The 21,545-nt window shown below is 65.5% G+C and overlaps 2 protein-coding genes across 4 annotated transcripts; both read left to right on the forward strand.

The window, feature by feature from the left end:
* Positions 1–1,094: 1,094 nt before the first annotated feature.
* Positions 1,095–1,832, forward strand: HES5 (hes family bHLH transcription factor 5). 2 transcript variants are annotated; one of them, XM_030880880.2, is made up of 3 exons: positions 1,095–1,196; positions 1,272–1,437; positions 1,555–1,832. In XM_030880880.2, exons 1-3 carry the CDS (start codon positions 1,143–1,145, stop codon positions 1,830–1,832), a joined length of 498 nt encoding a protein of 165 aa, XP_030736740.2. In that variant the 5' UTR covers positions 1,095–1,142. The 2 variants fall into 2 exon arrangements, with proteins under 2 accessions (XP_030736740.2, XP_030736723.2); XM_030880863.2 differs by having other exon boundaries at positions 1,272–1,832.
* Positions 1,833–4,523: 2,691 nt separating this feature from the next.
* Positions 4,524–20,688, forward strand: PANK4 (pantothenate kinase 4 (inactive)). 2 transcript variants are annotated; one of them, XM_030880903.3, is made up of 19 exons: positions 4,524–4,659; positions 8,250–8,332; positions 8,626–8,840; positions 9,278–9,461; positions 9,815–9,907; positions 10,277–10,430; positions 10,514–10,695; positions 11,339–11,420; positions 12,105–12,205; positions 14,545–14,700; positions 15,544–15,656; positions 15,936–16,023; positions 16,920–17,071; positions 17,884–17,939; positions 18,094–18,143; positions 18,520–18,624; positions 18,984–19,084; positions 19,172–19,240; positions 19,927–20,688. In XM_030880903.3, exons 1-19 carry the CDS (start codon positions 4,536–4,538, stop codon positions 20,138–20,140), a joined length of 2,322 nt encoding a protein of 773 aa, XP_030736763.1. In that variant the 5' UTR covers positions 4,524–4,535; the 3' UTR covers positions 20,141–20,688. The 2 variants fall into 2 exon arrangements, 1 of the variants encoding a protein (XP_030736763.1); XR_009558869.1 differs by lacking the exons at positions 19,172–19,240; positions 19,927–20,688 and having other exon boundaries at positions 4,528–4,659; positions 18,554–18,624.
* Positions 20,689–21,545: the final 857 nt, after the last annotated feature.

A 21,545-nucleotide genomic window follows, 5' to 3' on the forward strand; every position in this document is an offset into this window, starting at 1 on the left:
AGGCAGGAGCCTCATGTCTGCCACCTGGCATCCCCTTCCTCAGCACTGGCAAAATGCCTAGGGACAGCAAGCCCTCCAAGTGCCCCTCAGGCAGTGCAGAGCGGAGCATGCCGGCCAAGGCTTCCCCCGAGTCACGCAGGAGCAGTGACCACACAGCTGTACAGAGCACGCCCGCAGCCACGCGCCCTCCCGTGCTCCGTGGACAGCCACGGTCAGACTCCCATCCAGATGGGGGTGGGGTGGGACCCTGGAGGCCACCTGCTGATTCAGAGCACCCCAGTTGCCACAGTCTGCTGAACTGCTCCAGGGAGGAGGGAGTGCAGCTCCTGGGGGGACCGCCTAGGTGCCGGGCTCCATGCTGGGCGTTTCGGGTACTCTGGCTCCCTGAAGCTACCCAGAGCCCAGCCAGGGAGGCGTGGCAGCCCATTTTCTAGCTCTGAAGTCACGTGTCCCAGGTGACAGCCTGGGGAGACTTGCCACATGTGCCAGTAGGTCTGATCCTGAGAGCCTGGGCCCCTCTTCCACCTGTGCAGAGGGAGGTGACTGTGTCTGTTCAGGAAAAGGGCGGCTTCCTCCGTCCCCCTCGCCTGTCAGGGACGGTGCCCACCCTCCTGGAAGCCGCCCGCACTTGTGCATTCTAAAGCTTCCCCTTATCTGGGCTCCCGGCCTCTACCAGCCAGCAGCGGGGAGTCGCTGGGGAGGGGGGGGACGGGAGAGAAGAGGGGGAGGGAGGGAAGGGGAGGGGAGGGGCGCAGCTCCTTCCTGCCCCCACCCTTGTCCCCGCGGCCTGGGAAAAGGCAGCATATTGAGGCGCGGGGCTCCCAGCATCAGGCCCCGGGATGCTAATGAGGGCGAGCGCGTTCCCACAGCCCGGACATTGTGCCGCGCGGCCCACCTGCTCCTCGGGGAGCGCCCATTGTGCCCGCGCCAATTCACAGGCAATTTAGCGTGCGCTAATGGGCCGGCGCCTTTGTGCGGCCCGCGCCGCCATTGGCCGCGGAGTGTGGGAACGGCCGCGGCGCCCGGGCCCCAGGCGCCAGCCCGCCGCCCGCGCCTATATAGGGGCCGGGGCCCGCGCCAGCACGGGACGCGCCCGCTCCGCTCCCTGCTTCCTCGCCTCCTCGCCTCTCCCCGCGCCAGGCATGGCCCCCAGCACCGTGGCCGTGGAGCTGCTCAGCCCCAAAGAGAAAAACCGAGTAAGTGCGCGGCCGCGGCCCCTGCGGCCCCCGCGCTGGCGCGGCCGCGCTGACGCCCCCTCCTCCCGCCCGCAGCTGCGGAAGCCGGTGGTGGAGAAGATGCGCCGCGACCGCATCAACAGCAGCATCGAGCAGCTGAAGCTGCTGCTAGAGCAGGAGTTCGCGCGCCACCAGCCCAACTCCAAGCTGGAGAAGGCCGACATCCTGGAGATGGCCGTCAGCTACCTGAAACACAGCAAAGGTGAGCCGCCCGGCGCCCTGGAGCCCCGGCCCGCGCGACCCCCGCCCCGCCCCGCTCCCCGCCGCCCCGCGCCCCGGGCTCCCCGGCCCCGCTCACCGCCGCCCCGACTCCCCGCAGCCTTCGCCGCCGCCGCCGCCGGTCCCAAGAGCCTGCACCAGGACTACAGCGAGGGCTACTCGTGGTGCCTGCAGGAGGCCGTGCAGTTCCTGACGCTGCACGCGGCCAGCGACACGCAGATGAAGCTGCTCTACCACTTCCAGCGCCCGCCGGCCGCGCCGGCCGCGCCCGCCAAGGAGCCCAAGGCGCCTGGCTCCGCGCCCGCGCCCGCCCCGGCCAAGGCCGCCGCCGCCGCTTCTGCGCGCCAGCCCGCCTGCGGCCTCTGGCGGCCGTGGTGACCCGCGGGCGGCAGCCCTGCCCGGAGGACCAGAGGGCCAGCGCGTTCCTCTGGCAGAGGGAAGGGCCTCCCCATCGTCCGTGCCGCCCCTGGCTTGGACTGGCCCCTTCTCCGGAAGGCTCTCTCTCCAGGCTGGCGGGCCAGCAGGAGGGTCATTCTCAGAGAATGTGCGTGCAGTGTCCTTGTCATTTAGGGCCCATCTTCTGCCAAATGTCTGACCCCATGGGGTTGCTCTGTGTTTGCATTTCAGCAAGTGACTTCTGGGAAGTCCCCACTGCCGGGGTTCTATGATATTTGTAGGCGGCGGGGCTCGGCCAGCCGGCGCCCCATGCGTAGAGGGCTTTCTTCAGATCCGGTGCTGCCAGGCCACTGGGCCTGGCGCAGGCCGTGCCGTGGGCACATTTGCCTTTTGTGAAGGCGGAACTCAAGGTGTATCCTCGTAGGAACGACAGTGTCAGCCTGGATGGGCGTGGAAGGACAGGGCAGAGCCGTGGGCGCAAAGCCCCTGGGGATGCTTTGCTGTCTGGCCGGGGCTCACACCGGGGCTGTGTGGGGCGGCTGGGGGTCTCCACCACGATCCTTAAAGGATTCCCGTGTGGGTGGGTGCGCGTGGGCACAACTCTGTACTCAGAATTTGAACTCTCAGTCACGTGGGAGCCACGGGACTGCTCTAAAGACTTCTAATAAAATCCGACGAGTTCAGCCCCCTCCACTGTCTGTCTCTTGTGCCTCACACGTGTCCTCGGTGGCCACCGGGCAGGCGGGTCTGCAGGGATGACGGGGAGTGGGGACTATCATGGTCTGCAGCCACGGGTGGGCAGTGTCCTTGCCAGCGACCCCCTGGACACAAGAAGAAGGGCTGGGCTCCTGCTGAAGGGAGGGGGGAGGGAGGAGGGCAGGCAGAGGAGAAGCCCGGAGGGAGGAAGCAGAGGTGACAGGCAGGGAGGGAGGGAGGGGGCGGAGCAGAAGGTGGAAATGACGGGTGAGGGGTCAGGTCAGGAGGCCGGGGAGAAACGGGCTTTCGGGGAGAAAGTGAGTGAGAGGCAGGGAAGCAGGGGAGAGGCAGGCCAGAAGGGAGAGGGCCTCACGGAACACATCAGGTCCCCCGTGTGCAGTAGGAGGGGACATGGCGGGGAACCTGGGTTCCCGCCCTAGACCTCTCACTATAGCTCCCTGCAGGTGGGGGTGGTGGCAAAGTGACAGGAATGTCCAGCTCCGTCCAGCTGAGAGCAGCCCAAAAGCCACAGCCTGCAGCAGACCTCTTGCTGCAGCAAAAAGGGGGTAGCTGGGCCAAACACACAGAAGGTGTTTGCCCCGCCACGGTCCTCCCTGCCCGGCGGCCCTGTCCTGGGACAAGCTCCTGGGGTAACTTTCTCGGCCGGCCCACAGATGGCCAGCTGCCCTGCCTTCCTGCAGGTGGACCGCTCACCAAGGCTGAAGCAGGCAGTGCTGGCAATGAGCCTGCCAAGGGCAGGCCCTGGTCTCAGAAAGGGCACCTATTTTTAGGCAGGCCCGGGGTGTTGGTTGAGTCTGCAGGGACCCAGAGGTACCCAGACTTGCCCTCCCTCGTTTCTGTTTGGCACCTCTCCTTGCTCTGCCTTCCATCCCTTTCTGTCCACTCTGCAGCGGAGGTCCGTAGCACCCCTTCCAGGCCAGTACTGCTAGTGGCCTCTGGGGTCCCTGCTGAGCCCTGGGAGTGGTGAGCAAGGGATGGGAAGCCCCTCTCACACCCCTCACGTTTATTGCTTGTGCGGCAGGCACACCATTGAACATAGCGGGGGCAATCGCTGTTCTCGTGGGTGTACCTCCTGGTCAGGCTGACCTGGTCAGGCAGCTGGTGGCATGCTCAGACCGAGGCTGAGGTCCAGAGACTCCAAGTAACTGGCCCAGGGTCACCTAGGAGGCAGGTGCCAAAGCCACCGCGGGCCCTCGGCATGCTTCCAACACTGGGCTCTTTTGCAAAGTGCCCACTGCCTTTGAGGGGTACACGCCTCTTAAGAAGAGCCCCCACGCCTTCCCAGAGACTAGCCCTGAAAGTCTGTCCCCAACACCACATGGAAGCTTTCTCAGCTTGTTCCCCGCAAACTCCCACAGACTCCCTCTTTTGCCAGAAAACGGCCTCCTCCAGGAAGGCTGCTCGGCTTTCCCCTGCAATTTCTGAGGATCTCACCATCATTCACACATCTCGCCCAGCTGCAAGGGTAGCTCCTACTCCGGGCGGGGTGAGAAAGGCTTCTAGAGGGCGGGGTCCGCAACTTCCCCTGTTTGCATAGGGTTTTTTAACACCCACGGTCCTGCACTCCTAGGGAACCAAGCTGGTGGGTCCCAAGCGTCTTCACGTGCAGGTGCCAGGCTCACAACAGCAGTCACTAAAGAAACCGATTACCCTGATGGTCTCCAAACCCCAGGTGCCCCCTCTGCACTAGCTCATATCATTGGAGGTCAGCATCCGGCCAACTCAGTGAAGGAACAACAAAGACGACGACAGCCCAGAGGTTTTGTGTTGAGCTGCCTCGCGGTCCGGTCTGGGGGACCCGCGCCCTCCTGCCTGAGTCGGCCCTCCCGCCGCCACCGCCGCGGCGGCGGGAGGGGCGAGGGCCGGCCCGAACGCTCATTAGCATAATCTATGCGCGGGAGGCGTTTAGCAGTCAAATATATGCGCATATATCTCCATGGCTGATGAGGCTGGCCAAGCACATTCAAAATGGCGGAGTGTGGAGCGAGCGGCAGCGGGAGCAGCGGGGACAGCCTGGACAAGAGCATCACACTGCCCCCCGACGAGATCTTCCGCAACCTGGAGAACGCCAAGCGCTTCGCCATAGACATAGGTCGCCGCGGGCGGGCGCGGGGAGCGGGGCGGCGGGGGCGGGCGCGGGCGCGGGCAGCGAGGCCGGCGGGCCGGGGCGGTGGCAAGGACGAAGGGCGGGGCGCGGGCCGTCGGCGCGCACGGCCTGTCGGGCCTTGTAGTCCGCGGGCAGCCGGCGGCGCCCGCTCTCTGCGGCAGCCGGACTACAGCTCCCGGCAGGCGCCGCGCGGCCGGAGCGGGGCATGCAGGGGCTCGTAGTCCCGCGGGAGAGGCGGCCTGGCTGCCCCTCTGGCATCCCGCCTCGGGAGCGGGGGTGGGGGTCGGCCGCCGGGCGGCGCAGCTCCCCGCCTGCCGGAGATCGGGGGTCGGGTGTCTGGGGCCGGGGCTTTGGAGGACCTGGGCGCAGACCTCAGGTCGGAAGCACCCCCGAGCCCCGCCCCCCGCAGGGCCCTCCTTCCCTCTCCGACGCGTTGACGCCTCCCGCCGACCGCTTTCTCAGATGTGGACGCTGAGGCGCGGATACCCGGGCGGTTCGGGGCCGGTCCATGACCTCCGGCCCGGGACCCCCGCGCGCCTGGCCCGCCGTGGCCGCTCAGTGAATGCAGGGACAGACCGTGCGCTTCTCCCCGGAGGGGTTGGGCCGCCCCGCTCCCCTGTCCTTGGGGGGGGGCGGTGTCCAGGGAAGTGGGGAGCGTCCTGAGCCCCCACTTGCAAAGCCAGAGGCCGGGCGGAGCCAGGCAGAGGGCGGGCGAGGGCAGCTGTGAGCCTGAGGTCGGCCCCCCGAAGGGGACCCGCCAGAACGGTGCCCGGCTGGACGTTGGGCCAGAGACGGTGAGCGCGAGGAACCGCCTGGGGGCTCAAGTCAGCCCCTCGGGGCCCTGCCGCTGTCCTCGGAGCCCTGTGCACTCCGGATGTGATGGCAGTCCAGTGGCCGTGTGCTCGGAGCTTCCGCACTTGATGCTGCTGCCCTGACCCTGGGGGCTCTGCTCCAACGGGTCGGCCCCTAACGTTTCTGAAGCGCCCCCGAAAATTGGCTGGCCACAGGGCTTACCTGGGTCGTTCTGCGTGGCCCTACCTTGTGGCGCGGAAGGGGGAGTGCCTGCCTGTCCTCCAGGGCCGAGCCCGGTCAGGGTTCCTTAGCAGAAAGACACTCAAAGGCATAGTTTCAGTGTCCATGTTTATTTCCTCTCTGAAATTTTCCCCCGGCTCTGAGTCCTCTGTCTGGTTCTTTAAAAGACACGTTCATTGCTACTAAGGACAGACATTTGTGGGTTTATTTTGGGGGGGGCGGGGTTTGGCCACCCTGCGAGGTTTGTGGGGTCTTCGTTCTCCGCCCAGGGATTGAACCTGGGCCCTCAGCAGTGAGAGCGCAGAGTCCTAACCACTGGACTGCCAGGGAATTCATAAGGACAGACTTTTGTTAGTGTAGCTGATGGGAGGTCACGGGGCTCAGGGCAGGGGTCCTCCACCCAGGAATCCACAAAGCCAGAGTGCTGTCAGTGGTTCACAAGCAGGTTTCCGGTTTCCTCTCCCCTCCCCAAGCCCTCAGTTCAGCTCTGACGGGGCGCCCCTCTCCGCGGGTGGAGTCCCTGCTTCAAAAGCCTCAGGGATGCTTTGGGTCAACACATACCTGAAGCTGACTTGACTCCAGGTTTCTGCTGGGCAGAGGGAGGGTCCCTTGGGTGAAGCAGAAGGGGCCACAGGGCAGGGATGTGCACGGAGGTGCCTGGAGTGGAAGGACAGCCCCGCACCATGCCCCGGGGTTCTGGATGAACTGGCGGGTCTTGGCTCAGGTCCCTCCCATCAGTCGGGGATGCTGTGGGCCCCAGGGTGGAGCATGGGGTGGGGTGGCCCGGAGAGCCCGTGGCGTCCACCAGAGAGCGCGGGACTGTGCTGGCCGCCTGGTCACTGCCCTCGTCAGGTGTGACGTGTGCGGCCCTGGCCCGAGTTGGCATTCACTCTAATTGCAAGGGACCCTGAGAGCAGATAGGCTCCCACAGGCGCCCCCTGTGCTGCTCTGTGAACTCACCCTGGCTCAGACTGACCGCACTGCTCTGCTCGCAGCCCCGTGCCCCATCCGCTGTCTCCTGGCTCGGGTGGGAGACAAGTCTGGGCAGTGCCGGGCTTCGCCCCACTTGGGGTGCACGGTGTGCGGTGCACAGAACCCAGCTCACTCGCCACGGCCCCCCACAAACCCCAACACTGTGTATTTGGGTTGTGATTTATAGCTGACTTGAAGAGCACACTGTCTGGAATTGGATTTCTGTGACCTGGGTAACTTATGATGAGCTTCTCAAAACATGTCTTCATCCCTTTGCGTTGCCTGTCTTTTTAGGAAACGATTTATTCACAGAGGTGCATCGGGCAACAAGCATTTCAGTGGAAGATGCTCCGTGCCAGGCCGGGATTGGGGGCAGGGAGGAGGGATAAGGAGGCTTAAGGCCAGGTTCTGTGTCTTAAGCTGACGGTCTGGGGATGAGAGCAAGCCCAGGACGACGGGGTTCAGTGACCAAACGTGGCCCCGCGAGGCCAGGTCGCAGGACGTCCCGGGAGGCCCTGTCCACACTGCCAGACAGGTGGCTCCGATGGGACAGGTGTGACTGGCCTCGGAAGCTGGGCTTTGATTTTTCTTACCTGGAAGAGCTTTGGCCTTCGGATACCGTGTTTCCGAATCTGTGTTTCTGACTCGAGTGTTTGTGGAACACTCCCTTAGTGTTTTGCCACAAAACAACAGTTGTTAATAGTTTTAGCCGCCTTCTCCAGACAAGGGGTTTCCCCCTTATTTTTGTCGGGCCTCCTAGGAAGCACAGTTGGTTCCAAGGTCACTTTGCAGAGCTGAGCCTGCTGCCTCTCTCTGCTCCGCTGTTCGTGGCTTTCACAGCCGTGAATCACCTATAGCCTCCGACGCCTCCTCTCTGACTCAGGAGTGGGGCTCGCCAGAACTCCTCCTCCAGGAGGACTGCTCTGGGGATCTTTTTAACTTGCCCGAAGGCCTTATCTGCTTCCTGATATTCTGTCCCTCGTCACAGGCCAGGGGCATCCAGGCTTCCCAGGGGCATTAACAAGTCCCCGCCGCCCTCTGCAGGGCCTCCTTGGTGAGTCCGGGCCTCAGCTGCTGCTCTCCGGCCCCTTCCTTGCACATTCCTGGTGAAAACAGCCCCTCCCTCGCCTGCATTGCCTTCTCCACCTCCTTCCGCGGACCGTCAGTTGTATGCTTTTCAGTGAAAACAGTGCATTTGTCAGCGTTTTCCTTTGGTTCATCCTCAAGATCAGAGTCTGAAACAGAATTTTCCTAAACCACTGAGGGTCGCCCAGCCACCCAGAAACAGCAGGTCCCGTGCTCGTCAAGGACTCAGTGCTGGTGGAGAAACGGACGATCTCCATTTCAGTCTGGGCCCGGAGGAGGAACAGAGCTTTTCAAGGAAGGCAGAGTGTGTTTAGGTCTCCCAGTTCATTCCTTTCCTCTGTTTGGTGCCCTGCAGGGTTTTCACGTTCAGGTAGCACCAGACTCCTTGTGGGCAGGACCCAGGGCTGGCAGAGGAGGCCTGTGGAAGGGCAGCCTCGGGTCCCTTCCAGCCACCTCTGAATCCGCGGCATCTGTCTCCCCTGTAGGCGGCTCGCTGACCAAGCTGGCCTACTACTCCACCGTGCAGCACAAAGTGGCCAGAGTGCGGTCCTTCGACCACTCAGACAAGGTGAGCCTCCTGGAGGACCCCGGGCAGGCCCTGGAAGCTTCTAGTGCCGATGCCCCTCCCTCACGCTCCCAGCTTAGTTCCCCTTCCATCCCAGCCCTGGCAAGAGCACCCCCGCCTCCCGCCTGCTCGTGCCTCCCCCCCGAATCTCCCACCTGCGTCGCCATCAGGACTCCCACGGACTTCAGGGTAGGCAGAAATCGTCGCCGCTGCTGAGGGTGCCCAGGGGCTGTGTGTCAGCGTCGTCCCCTCCCCGAGGCAGTGCACACACGCGGGTTCCCCACCCTCACCCCCAGGACACAGAGCAGGACCACGAGCCGCCCTATGAGATCTCCGTCCAGGAGGAGGTTACCGCCAGGCTGCACTTCGTCAAGTTCGAGAACACCTACATAGAAGCCTGCCTGGACTTCATCAAAGACCACCTGGTCAACACCGAGACCAAGGTCATCCAGGCGACCGGGGGCGGGGCGTACAAGTTCAAAGACCTCATCGAAGAGAAGCTGCAGCTGAAGTGAGTGGGGACCTCGGGGCGGGGAGGGGAGCGTGGGGGCCGGTTGGCCTCCGCTCACGGGGTCGGGCCCTGACTTGGCGGCTGCAGTGGCCCCTCTCCTGCACCAGCCCGTTCGCCCGGCTCTGGGGGTGCCTAAGACCTCAGGACCCAGTGAGGCTCCGGGTGGCTGGTGGGTGGCCGCGGGCCTGAGGCCAAGCTCTGGGCCGGCTGCAGTGGGATTCAGGTGGCCGAAACTCAGGAAGGCTCGGGGGACTGAAGATGGTGGGTGGGGAGAGGCAAGGGCTGAAAGGAAGGGAACGGAGCCCCGAGACCGAGTCGGGCCCGCTCCCGCGGGACGGGGGGTCCCGGGGCCACGGCCCTGCCAGGGGGGCGGGGAGGCAGGGGCCATTCGTGCCGTGGCCCGTGCCGGTGCCAGTGGCTGGGCTGCTCCCTGGCAGGGTTGACAAGGAGGACGTGATGACCTGCCTGATCAAGGGCTGCAACTTCGTGCTGAAGAACATCCCGCACGAGGCCTTCGTGTACCAGAAGGGCTCCAACCCCGAGTTCCGGTTTCAGACCAACCACCCCAGCGTTTTCCCGTACCTCCTAGTCAGCATCGGCTCTGGGGTCTCTATCGTGAAGGTGGGGCCTGGCTCGTGGGAGACGACGGGCCTCTGCAGCGCTTTGTTGAGCACTGGCTGCATGTCGGAGCCATGCCGGGCACAGGCACGCGGGCACAGGGAGGCGGACACAGACCCAGGCCTGCCTCTGGCGCTCACGGCGCGAGGCCGCACGCGGAGTGCCTGGCGCGGGCGGTCTGCGGGGAGGTGGGCCCTCTGCTTCCAGCACGAGCACCTGCCGAGCCCACCGGACTCGGCCTTCAAGGGCGCCGCCACGCAGGGCAGGGGATACCCCTGAGCCGCCGCGTCCCCGGGACTTGCTGGGCAGTGGCTGGGGGCCCCCTTGCTAACGCACCTGCCCTCGTTTCGCTCCAGGTGGAGACAGAGGACAGGTTCGAGTGGATCGGCGGCAGCTCCATCGGGGGTGGCACCTTCTGGGGGCTTGGGGCTCTGCTCACCAAAACGAAGGTATTTGGGCAGCTCTGGGAGGATGCTCCTGGCTCCACGGAGCAGCCTGTTTCCTGGTCCCCTCAGGAGAGGGTTGGCGGCTGTGGGGTCGGAGGCTTGTGCTTGGCTGGGGTTGTTGTGAAAGTGGCTCTTCCCTGTACCTCGTCCTGCGTCCCGAGTCTCTGAAGGATGGGCGTCCAGGTGGCCAGAGTGTCGCCCAGCTGGGTGGTGCACAGAGGCTGCCCGTCTCCCCCCACCTCTGGGCCATAACAGGAGAGGGCCTTCCCTACCCAGCGCGGCGGCTGGCCTCCTTCCGTGGGCTCGTCCAGGGCCGTGGGGTTCTCCCAGCTTGCGGCTCCTCAGGTGCTCCCGTCTGCTCTGTCCCCACAGAAGTTTGACGAGCTGCTGCATCTGGCTTCCAGAGGCCAGCACACGAACGTGGACATGCTGGTGCAGGACATCTACGGAGGGGCCCACCAGACCCTGGGGCTGAGCGGCAACCTCATCGCGAGCAGCTTCGGGAAGTCGGCCACCGCGGACACAGGTACGGCCTCTCGCCCGCTCTGGCTGTTGGAGGCGCGTGGCGCCCACCTGGCCGCTTGCCCAGCGTGCCGCTTCCGCCCCCAGAGTTCTCCAAGGAGGACATGGCCAAGAGCCTGCTGCACATGATCAGCAACGACATCGGGCAGCTCGCCTGCCTGTACGCCAGGCTCCACTGCTTGGACCGGGTGTACTTCGGGGGCTTCTTCATCCGCGGCCACCCTGTCACCATGCGCACCATCACCTACAGCATCAACTTCTTCTCCAAGGTAACGGGCCACCGCGTCCTTCCTCTGCTCTGCCCGCCCCTGGCCCGGGCCCCCGTGTCTCCAAACTCTCAGGCCTAAGAGGGGACGGGAGCAAGGCGGGACCCAGCTGAGCACCCCCAAGCCCCTGCCCGCAGCCCCTTCCCACCCACTAGCTCCGGGCATCCTGCGCTTGGGGCACCGTGGCCATCCCTGAGTTTGGCACGTTGCCGGGGGTGGGGTCTAGAGACCGCCTCCCACTGTCCGCGAGCTCCAGGTGAGCTTCTAGGTGTTGGTCACGGCGTGGGGGGGTGTGGCCCCCAGCAAGCATGGGGACCTGGGTGGGTATCCGTTTTGTGGAAGAAGTTACCCTCTGAACCGGGGCTCCCCACGCCCCGGGCTGCTCCCCGTCGCGCGCGTTACCACCCGAACCATCACGCCCCCCGCCCTCCCCCGACGCCACCCCCGTCCATGGAAAAGTGGTCTTCCATGAAACCGGTCTCTGGTGCCAAAAAGGCCGGGGACCGCTGCTCTAAACGGTGGGCCCTTGAATTCCGCGTGTGCGTACAGCCCCGTGGACAAGCGCCGAGTCGGGAGGGAGGCCACCTGTGTCGGGTGGACTTGCAGCCTTGGGCTGAGTGGCGCTTCAGGGGCGTCTCCGTGGCAGGGGGAGGTCCAGGCGCTGTTCTTGAGGCACGAAGGCTACCTGGGCGCCATAGGAGCGTTTCTTAAAGGAGCCGAGCAGGACAGTGAGTACAGCGCGGCCTATGTTGGGCAGTGGCATCGGGAGGCGGGGAGGCCTTGGGGAGTGACTGGAATGGCTGCTCGTGTTAAGCGACGATCAAGGGCTGTGGGTGGACATGGTGTCTTCGTGGGCTCTCCCCAGCAGTGGCAGGAGCCTTTGCTGTGATTCTCCTGAGGGGCCGGTGGAAACCGACTCGCGTGGGTGCCACGTAATCAACCCATGGGTCCTTAAGTGACGGGGCTCCGTGCAGGGGCTGCGCGCACGGCCTCGCCTCCGAAGGCTTCGGCCCGCCGGCTCCTCCCGGCCGTCTGCCCAGCTGTCGCTTCAGATGCGCATCCGGTCTGTCCTCTTTGAAGGACACGTGAAGGAATCGCAGGCGTGATTCTGCACGAGGAAGCACAGGGCAGACTGCGTGGGGGTCAGCGCCAGTCAGAGCAGCCCAGGCAGACCTTCACTGCGTCCCTAAGTCCAGCTTCTCACTTGAGATAAACCACGGGTACCTTTCGGAAGCTGCCGCTCAGCTTGAGAGGTTTCTGTGCCAGTAAGGAATAACACAACAGAACAACGCCCCCGGCCCGCCCGGCGCCAGGGAGGCCTTCGGCAGCCGGTCCTCCCAGAGGCAGTCCCGCCGCCCAAGGTTTGCCGAGCCGCTCGCCCCTCGGTTGACGCCGGGTCTCTTGTCCCACAGACCCAAACCAGTACAGTTGGGAAGAGAACTACGCCGGCAGCTCCGGGCTCATGAGCTCCTCGCCCGAGCTCTGCCCAACACAGCGGCCGAGGAGCGGCACCGTGAGTACGGGCGTGGGTGGCCCTGGGTCCCACGTGCGCCGCCTCCTCTGTGGCCTCCTGGTGGTCCCTGAGGAGAGCCGCCGTGGCCGGGCTCGAAGGCGCCTCCTCCTGGTGCAGGCTGGTCGTGAACCACAGACTCTGGGGCCGAAGAGAGACGTTTGCAGCCTGCAGCTGGCTGTTCTCATTCCTCCCGTAGTGTCTCACATTCTTCGGGTGTTCAGCCGGAGCCCTCAGGGCCACGCGGTCCCTGCCGGGCTTGCAGGGAGAATATAAAGTTTCGGGACCACAGGGGGTCTTTCCTAGGGCTCTGGGACCGTTCACAGCAGAATCGGGGTAAAACTGTGGGTCGCAGGCACCAGCCTGGGCCCCTTCTCTTAGAACACGTTCTCTGCGTGATGGTTTCAAGGCGGTACCGAGCCTGCAGAGTCTGCGAATTTCCTCAGGCGATTCCACCTTTTCCTCAGTCGCCCCTTGGGGTGAGGCCCACCATGTCTGGATGGGAGCTCCCCCCGCCAGCCGAGCCGGTGTGGAGAGGGTCTCGCAGCTGGGACGGGATGGTACTGCCGTGGCCCCGTCCTGGCCCAGATCATCGTTGGATGAGCTGTTGCCATCTTTTTTTTTTTTTTTTTTGCGGTACGCGGGCCTCTCACTGTTGTGGCCTCTCCCGTTGCGGAGCACAGGCTCCGGACGTGCAGGCCCAGCGGCCATGGCTCACAGGCCCAGCCGCTCCACAGCATGTGGGATCTTCCCGGACCAGGACACAAACCCGTGTCCCCTGCATCGGCAGGCGGACTCTTAACCACTGCGCCACCAGGGAAGCCCGTTACCGTCTTATTGACATCACGTCCCTGATAACCCAGGAAGTGGTTTATCAGAATCGCACGTGGGGCTGGAGGACAGGCCGAGACCTGCAGCTGCCTGGCCTGGCCTGGCCTGGCCTGGCCTGGGCACACAGGTCGGGATGCTACCTTCAGGACAGGTTGCTAGCCAGTTTGGAGGGAAAGTTGGTTTTCAGTTGTAGATGCAGATTCTCTTGTAAATCAGTGTAAACATGGCAAGAATGTGCCTCATCCGCCTCTCACTTCCTGGGGAGAGTCCCCCCCACGTGTGGCACCCCCAGTTCCCACAGCTCCACACCGCATCCTTTGCAGCCGGCTGTGCGGGGGTAGCTGGGCCCTTCCCAAAGGCAGGCACCAGGGGCAGGGTTGGCAAGGCCCAGGCCCGCCGTGACGGGTGTACAGAGAAAGGCGTTAACGTCTCTGACTTGTCGAAGGACGACGTGGATGCCGGCCACATGGACGGCAAAATGAAATGGGTGGGCGGGCCAGAAATCTTTCAGCCAACGCTGATGTGCAACGCGGCCCCTCTCCGTGACAGCTTGGGCACCCCACGCGCCTGTCATGCTGGGGTGTCCCTGCGAGTGGGCGTGGGGATCCCCAGGGGCAGGGGGCCAGGCCGAGCTCAGATGTGAGCTCCCACTCATCGGAGGACAGGGCGGCCCCTGCCGGCCAGCCGGGCAGCAGGCAGCCATTGCTGCCTTTGACCCCCGTGGAGACACACCGGCTCCTTCCCTGCTGAACGTGCGCTCACGTGGCGCGTCCCCAAAGCCCATCTCTCCCTCGTGGGGTGGATCTTCTCATCCAGACCATCCCTGGTCCGAGCACACCTGCCGCCTCACCCTGCTAGTGGGCCAGTCAGCAACACAGGGCCAAGTCCCAGGTGGGCAGCTCCCTGGAGGGTGGGGGGCAGGAGCGGTGCCTGGAGGACGAGCCCTGAGCTCACTCGCTTGTCACGTCCCTGGAGCAGCTGCCTGACACAGTTCTCATCCGAGAACGGGGCCAGGCGCACAGGACCCTTCGTTTGAAAGACCCTGGCGTGGGCATCGAGCGTCCCGGCCTTGCTGAGCATGGCAGGGGCAGTGGGTCTGGATGCGGGGCGTGGGGGGACGGGGCGGTGTGTCCCCCCCGGGAACTGACCCCGGGCAGGAGCCGCAGGACAGAGCCCGGTGGGCAGGGCGGTTGGACCAGAAGGGCGGTCGGTGTGCGTGCTTCAGAGCGCGGAGCAGAGAGCATGGGGCGCGGCAGGAAGACGGGTGCGTGAGCAGACCCAGGGTCGGGGCGTCGGGCTCAGGGCCCCGGACAAGTGGAGGGCTCGCCCGGGCTGAGAGAGGCCGTGAGAGGCAGGCAGGGCCCAGGGCCGGGGAGGAGCCGGGCTCTCCATTAGCCGCGCACGGCAGCCTCCCTTCGTGCGGGGAAGCCGGTTCCAAGACCTGTAGAAGGGGCTTTTGATCTTTCAGAAAGGGCACGGCTGACGTGCCTGCCTGCTTCTCGTCCTCCCAGTTCGACTTGCTGGAAATGGACCGTCTGGAGAGGCCGCTCGTCAACCTGCCTCTCCTTCTGGACCCGTCCTCCTACGTGCCTGACACGGTCGACCTCACGGACGACGCGCTGGCCCGAAAGTACTGGCTCACCTGCTTTGAGGAGGCCCTGGACGGGGTGAGGGCCTGGGGCGGGGCTGGACACCCCCAGGAAGAAGACACCCATCCGTCCAGGAATTGGGCTGTGGGCCTTTGAGGTCCTGGCTACCTCTGACTGTTTCAGGTTCCCAAGGGGCAGTGAGAGGCGGGATGGGGGAGAACAGGGGTTTCCAGGAGCCTTTTATTTGAGGTGTAATTCATAGTTCCCAGGTGGGAGCCTGACTGAGTAGTTTGTTGGGACGTGGTGTCAGTGAGGTGCGTCCTCATCAGCTCGCAAGTGGCTTTCCCGGCTGCCGTGTCTTTTTAAAAAGCAAGCAGTTTGCCCAGGGCTCAGGGGCAGCGGCGGCTGGCCTCCGGCTCCAGGCTCGGGGCAGCGGTGGCTGGCCTCCGGCTCCAGGCTCGGGGCAGCGGTGGCTGGCCTCCGGCTCCAGGCTCAGGGGCAGCGGTGGCTGGCCTCCGGCTCCAGGCTCGGGGCAGCGGTGGCTGGCCTCCGGCTCCAGGCTCGGGGCAGCGGTGGCTGGCCTCCGGCTCCAGGCTCGGGGGTCAAGGCCATGGGAGCCTCCTGGGAACGCCCATTCCTCCACGACGCCCCTCAGAGAGGCCCGTGGGGTCTGTCTTCAGAGCGAGGGGTCCCACAGACTTGGAGATGCTCCAGAACCACCAGTTCCCCCAGCAGAGCAGGAGCTGGTGTCCAGTGGGCCCTGGGGCTGGTATCAGAGGACACGGACATGAGCTTTGGGTCAGAGCTGGCGGCAACCCCGTTCCCACCTGGCAAGGGAAGCCCCCAGTGGCTGCCACCAACGCCTGCCGTCCACGGGCTGGGGGCTGCCCTGAGCACTGCTGGCCGCCCCGTCCTTGGTAGGTCGTGAAGCGCGCCGTGGCGAGCCAGCCAGGCTCCGTGGATGCAGCCGAGAGGGCCGAGAAGTTCCGCCAGAAGTACTGGAACAAGCTGCAGACGCTGAGGCAGCAGCCCTTGTGAGTGGCCCACCTGCTCGCCCTGGCCAGGGCCCCGAGAGGCGGCCTCTACGGGGACGCGCGCTCGCACCCGAGGGCCGAGTCCCTCGAAGTTCTCCAGGAAGCTCTGTGCCCCTCCCCGGCACACACTCGGGGATGCTCAGCACCCCGCTGGCCTCCTGGGCTTCTCCTTTTGGCGCCTGGACGCCACGAGGACGCCCCTGGGTGGGGAGAGTGCGATGGGCAGTGCAGTCGGCCGTCCAGCCCACTCAGCCGCCCTCCGCCCGGCTCTGTCTTCAGCGCTTATGGGACCCTGACCGTGCGCAGCCTCCTGGACACGAGGGAGCACTGTTTGAACGAGTTCAACTTCCCGGACCCCTACTCCAAGGTGAGCGCCCCCTTCTCGTGGGTGGGCACATGCTTGCAGGGGGCCGTGGGGAACGGGGCATCAGTCCCGTCCTGTCCAGCGAGCGGGTGTGCTGGCAGCCCTGACCCCCGGCACTGGCGACAGGCTGCATCCTGGAGCCGCCCTGGTGAGGGTCCATCTCCCAGGAGCTCTGGGCCGCAGCCCCTCGGTCGGCAGCACCGGCTGTGGACCGATGCCGGCGCCACTGTGACCTCGTCAGCAGCGTGTCCTGGGGGTTCTAACCCGCAGCCGGTGAGGGTGGCGGGCATGTGGCACTGAGGCCCCCTCGCCTCTTCCTGGCCTCCTGAACTCAGCCTGGAAGCTCAAGGGTTGGTGCCTGAGGATGTCCGTCCTGGCCACGAGCCTTCCAGGGCCTGGCTGGTGGCCTGGAGGTGCCTCCCTGGGCTCTTTGACCAGGAAGCCGCGTGCCCTGGAGCCGCGGGCGGGGTCCGGAGCCCACCGACCTCAGCTCCCTGCCGCCTCCTCCCTGCCCTCGCACGGGGTGTCTGGGGACAGTGGGTCAGGGTGCCGAGGGTCTCACGGTCAGGGCAGCGGGCACCCACGGGGTGTGGGTCCTCCGTGCTCGGCCACGGCACCGTCACACCTGAGCCTCTGTCCTCAGTGCACGCTTCAAACCTGCACCGATACCAGCGTGCCCCCCATGCTTGCCCTCAGCCCGCGCTGCTCAGAGTCAGCGCTGCTTTTAACCTGACGCGATCTGGGTTTGTCTAGCCTCCCGCAGTGACGTCACATGGGAGTCTTCTGTCCCCTAGAACGGGCTCGCTGTTGGTGCTCTCCCGGCGCAGTGCTCTCCTCTCCCTGCTCTGCCGGGGGCCTGGGGGAGGCCAGACCACGTCTTCATTCGCATCTCCCCACAGGTGAAGCAGAAGGACAACGGCGTGGCATTAAAGTGTTTCCAGAGGGTGATCCACTCTCTGGATGCCCTGGGCTGGGAGGAGAGGCAGCTGGCCCTGGTGAAAGGGCTCCTGGCTGGCAACGTCTTCGACTGGGGAGCGAAAGCCGTCTCTGAGTAGGTGCCCGCTGTCCTCACAGCCCCTGCAGGCCCATCCCCTCCCCTCCTCCTTCCGGCTCGGCCTTAGAGCCACAGCCCCTGGGCCCGAACTGACGCCTGGGCCACACGTGGCTCCGGCAGTCCCAGCCTCGGCCGGCCCAGCTTGGCCCTCGAGGAGGTGGCAGAGGGGGCACCGGGGGTTCTCGGGGGATGGGGTACTGCTGGGGGCTTGCTGGGCACGTGTGGCCTCGGGAACGGATGGGACAGGTGCTGGGACCCAGCCTCCCTGCCCGCACACAAGAGCAGGCGCGTAGAGGGCTGCGGGTGTGGGTGTTGTCAGTGTGAAACTCCGCGTCACAGTGACCGTGTGGGGTGGGCTTAGACGCTGTTGGGTGTTTGGAGCGAATAGGTGCCTCGTGAAGTTCAGCGGTGGGCACGCGTCTCCCCGTCCCCCCAAGGGTCCTGTCCCGGGGCCTGCTGTCTGGTGCCTTCCCCGGGGCTCCCGTGCAGGGGACTTGCTGGGTCACCCAACGTGCGCTTTCGGACCCGGGCACCCGGGACAGCCATCGCCCCCTCCCTGCCCTCAGCACTGGCTGCCCCTTGGGCGGCACGTTGGGGCGAGGCTGGTGGCCGGTGCTCCCCAGGGGCCTGGCCTGTGGCTGCAAGCACGGAGGCTTCCCCGTGCCACCTCCCCCGTCCTCGAGCCGACGCGGCAGCAGTGACGGGGGACAGCACGCTCGTCCAGCTCGGGAGGGGCTTCGTGGCCCACGGGAGCGACGGAGGCCAAGGTCCGGGGCTTTGGTGACTTTGTCTTCTCCTCCCCTGTGCAGCGTCCTTGAATCTGACCCCCAGTTTGGGTTTGAGGAGGCAAAGAGGAAGCTGCAAGGTAGGGGCGCCCAGGGCTCTCCTCCAGTGCCAGGACTCGGGCCGGTGGGGGGAAGCAGCGAGGCGGCCGCGCGTGCCCGCTGAGCCGGGGGGAGGCGAGGACCGGCTCCCCGGAGAGGCCGGCGGGCGGGTGACCGCGTCCCTGTGTCCCGCAGAGCGGCCCTGGCTCGTGGACTCCTACAGCAAGTGGCTTCAGAGACTGAAGGTACATGGAGCTGTCCCCGCTTCTGTCCTGTGCCCTAGGGGCCCGGGCAGGGTTCACGGCTGGGGAGGTGGCGCGGGCCCACGCGGTGCACCGAGGGCCCCCCGGAGTGTCCCCCTCAGCCCCCCGCCCCGAGCTACAAGCATGAGCTGGCGTCCCTGCTCCAAGCCTGACTTCGGCGGGACAGCGATGAGGTCACTGGCCTCAGGTCAGAGGTCCTTCGGGCTAGCAGTTCTGGAAGAGGCCGGGGCTGCCCCTGTGCCCCCAGTGCCTGCAGGACCCAGCAGCCCTCACCCGGCCGTGGGGAGTGGAGTGTGGAGGTGTCTGGAACGCTTGGACGCGCCTGTTCCCAACTGAACGTCCTGGTTTTGTCTTACAGGGGCCCCCTCACAAATGTGCCTTAATTTTCGCAGATAACAGTGGAGTAGACGTCATTTTGGGAGTCTTCCCCTTTGTCAGGGAGCTTCTCTCTAGAGGGACGGAGGTGAGTGTGGAGGGCCGCATGGCGGGTCCCTTGCCCAGCTCCTGTGCTCGGTGGGGTTGGCATCGCCCTGGGCCCCTCCGTGTGCAGGTAGGTGCCGGGTAGGCAGTGGCACGGCAGGAGCAGAGGAGACCTGGCCGGTCACGTCCTGGGGCTTAGGTCAGCCTGACCGCGGGGCCCTGGGGCCGTCTCCATCCTGCCCCAAGAGCCGGCCCAGCCGTGAGAGGTCACCAGAGGCCGTGCTCCTCCGCTGGCAGCCCCAGGTGGGTGGGTGGGTGGCGGGCGGGCAGGCGGGTGAGCCCAGGCTGGCTCAGTACTGCCGGTGGCCAAGGTCCCTAAGGAGCCCGGGCATCCTGCCGCAGGTCATCTTGGCGTGCAACTCGGGACCCGCCTTGAACGACGTGACCTACAGCGAGTCCCTCATTGTGGCTGAGCGCATCGCGGCCATGGACCCCGTCGTCCGGTAAGCTGGGCGGGGGGCTGGGGCGCGGCGGGGCAGCTTCCGGGGGCGCCGCCTCACGGGTGACCTCACGGGTGCTGTGCTCGACAGCTCGGCGCTCGGAGAAGGGAGGCTGCTGCTCATGCAGACTGGCTCCAGCTCCCCGTGTCTCGACCTCAGGTAACGTGGCCCCTCTGCCCCCGGGTCCCCCGGTCCCCTGCGGAAGCCAGCTGTGCCAGCCACAGCCCCGGGCAGGGTCCAGCACCTCTTCCCTCGGGACCCTGGGAGGAAGAAGCAAGGGGGGCGTGTCCCCACCTTGGATAATTGTCCTTGGATAATCAGTTCGTCACCACAGTGCTTTCCACCCCGGGGCTTCTAGAACCTGGAGCGGCCCGTGTAAAGGAGGGCACATCTGGGCTCTGGACTGTTAGCCTCTCAGTCTGTTCCAGTGCTGATTCTCCAGTATTGACTTAATCCCCTTCCAGGTCCACTATTAACCAACAAGGAGGGACAATAAAAAGCTATAGAAAGGACTCAGATTCTTTAAAGTTCAAAATACAAAAGTATCGTTAAGGCCCAGTTTTCAGAACCGGCTTCCTTGTAGCAACGGGAGCGCAGCTGCCAGGGGTCCCCAAGACCCTGGGCCCCGGGCCCCGGGAGGGCAGCTGCCGGGCTGGCTGTCCGGGGATCAGGCTGGACCCAAGGCCCACGTAGTTGGGGGGGCCGAGGGTCGGGGGTCTCCGGCGTTCCCGCCAGTCGCCGCCCTTGGCTGGAGGCAGGGTGTGGCGTCTGCCCCGGGTGCAGCTCAGTGCAGGGTGCCAGGCCCCCCGCCTGCACCCTCCTCACTGCCCCCTTCCTCCCCGAAGCCGCCTGGACAAGGGGCTGGCCGTGCTGGTGCGGGAGCGCGGCGCCGACCTGGTGGTCATCGAGGGCATGGGCCGCGCCGTCCACACCAACTACCACGCGGCCCTGCGCTGCGAGAGCCTCAAGCTGGCCGTCATCAAGAACTCGTGGCTGGCCGAGCGGCTGGGGGGCCGGCTCTTCAGCGTCATCTTCAAGTACGAGGTCCCGGCCGAGTGAGGCGCCACCGCCGCCGGGCTGCTCCGCCCGTCGCCTCAGGAACATGTCTCGACGGCAACAGGGACCCGCGTTCAAATCAGAGTATTTATATTGTGCTTCTGTGAGAGACCGGCTGCACCCAGGTGTGGGCTCAGCGCTCGTGGCCTCGGGCTCAGTGTTTCTTCAGTGCTGACGTGTTCGTGGTGGGGAGACACGACTTTTGTCCCGTGAGACGTTCTTATTGGAATATATTTAACTGTTAAATAATCTTTTATATATATATACATATATACATATATATATATATATATATATAAATATAAATATATACGTATACGCCTCTGACAGGACGCTGAGGTCAGGGCACGGCAAATAGCTTCCAGAGTGAGAACAGAGCGTTTCTGCCTTGGCTCGTTGGTGTGAGGGTGGGCAGCCCCCCCCGGGGGCCCTGCCCACGCCTCCCCCAGGGAGCACAGCAGTGGGGTCTCTCCCTAGGTGATCTCTAGAACTCTTAGGCCCACCTTGGCCCGTGGGCCATGGCCGCTGCCCTGTCACGTGGCCTCCAGCATCGCTCCCCGGCGTGTCTATCTGGAGAAGGCCTCCCCCGCGCCCCTGCCCCGCCTGGCCCCGCTACGCACGGGAAGGACAGACAGGCTGCTGAGAGGAGGCCGCGGGCTTCGAGGGCCCTCGAGGACTTTCAGGGACTTGGTGGCTGGTCCAGTCCTCCTGCTCGGAGCCCTCAGACCACGTGGGTTCTGTCGCCACGGCCTTGCGCCCATGCCCAGAGCCCTGCCTGACGGCAGGCGGGTGGGGGGTTCACTGGGCCCGGTGATGGAGGTGCTATGAGATGGCAGGGGCTCCTCCCCCACTGGACCCGTCCCTCGGGGTGCAGACCTGAGCCTCAGACGCCACATCGCGGCAGGAGGACTGGCCACGGAGCTGCGAGGCCGCCTGTGCGTGCCATTGGTCTCAGGAACGAAGAGCTGCGCGGGGGCCCTGCTGCCGTGGCCCCGGGCCCTGTGCACTGAGGAAGCCCCACTGCCCAGCACCCAGGTCCCTCACTGCTGGAGCACCCAGCAACGTGAGGACGGGCGGGATGAGGAAGGCCGTCGGGGCTGCCCCTGCAGGGACCTGAGCCCCACCCTCTTTGCCCAAGATCCCCTCGCACTTGCCCTGCTGGGCCAGGGAAACCGGGGCCCTGCACCCCCTTCCGGGAGCCTGAGCTCAGCGGTCTGGGACCTGCACTGAACCTCAAGGGGTGCTCGACCTGTCCTGCACCACAGCAGCCCCCCTGGGTGACCCATGTGCTGCACTCCACTCCTGGATGGATGGACCCTGGATGGAGAGGGCCCTGGCCTTCCTATGAGCAGCCGCCAGGGGGAGCAGGGGGCACGGCCATCCAGAGGGCACAGGCTAGGCCTGTCCA

The sequence above is a fragment of the Globicephala melas genome, chromosome 1, assembly GCF_963455315.2.
Source record: "Globicephala melas chromosome 1, mGloMel1.2, whole genome shotgun sequence".
In the NCBI taxonomy this organism is placed as follows: Eukaryota; Metazoa; Chordata; class Mammalia; order Artiodactyla; family Delphinidae; genus Globicephala; species Globicephala melas.

Coding starts and splice junctions, on each gene's coding strand:
- HES5 (XM_030880863.2), top strand. CDS start 1,143: ATGGCCCCCAGCACCGTGGCCGTGGAGCTGCTCAGCCCCAAAGAGAAA. Junction 1,197..1,271: donor GCCCCAAAGAGAAAAACCGA/GTAAGTGCGCGG, acceptor TCCCGCCCGCAG/CTGCGGAAGCCGGTGGTGGA.
- PANK4 (XM_030880903.3), top strand. CDS start 4,536: ATGGCGGAGTGTGGAGCGAGCGGCAGCGGGAGCAGCGGGGACAGCCTG. Junction 10,431..10,513: donor GTCGGCCACCGCGGACACAG/GTACGGCCTCTC, acceptor TTCCGCCCCCAG/AGTTCTCCAAGGAGGACATG. Junction 16,024..16,919: donor TCCCGGACCCCTACTCCAAG/GTGAGCGCCCCC, acceptor ATCTCCCCACAG/GTGAAGCAGAAGGACAACGG.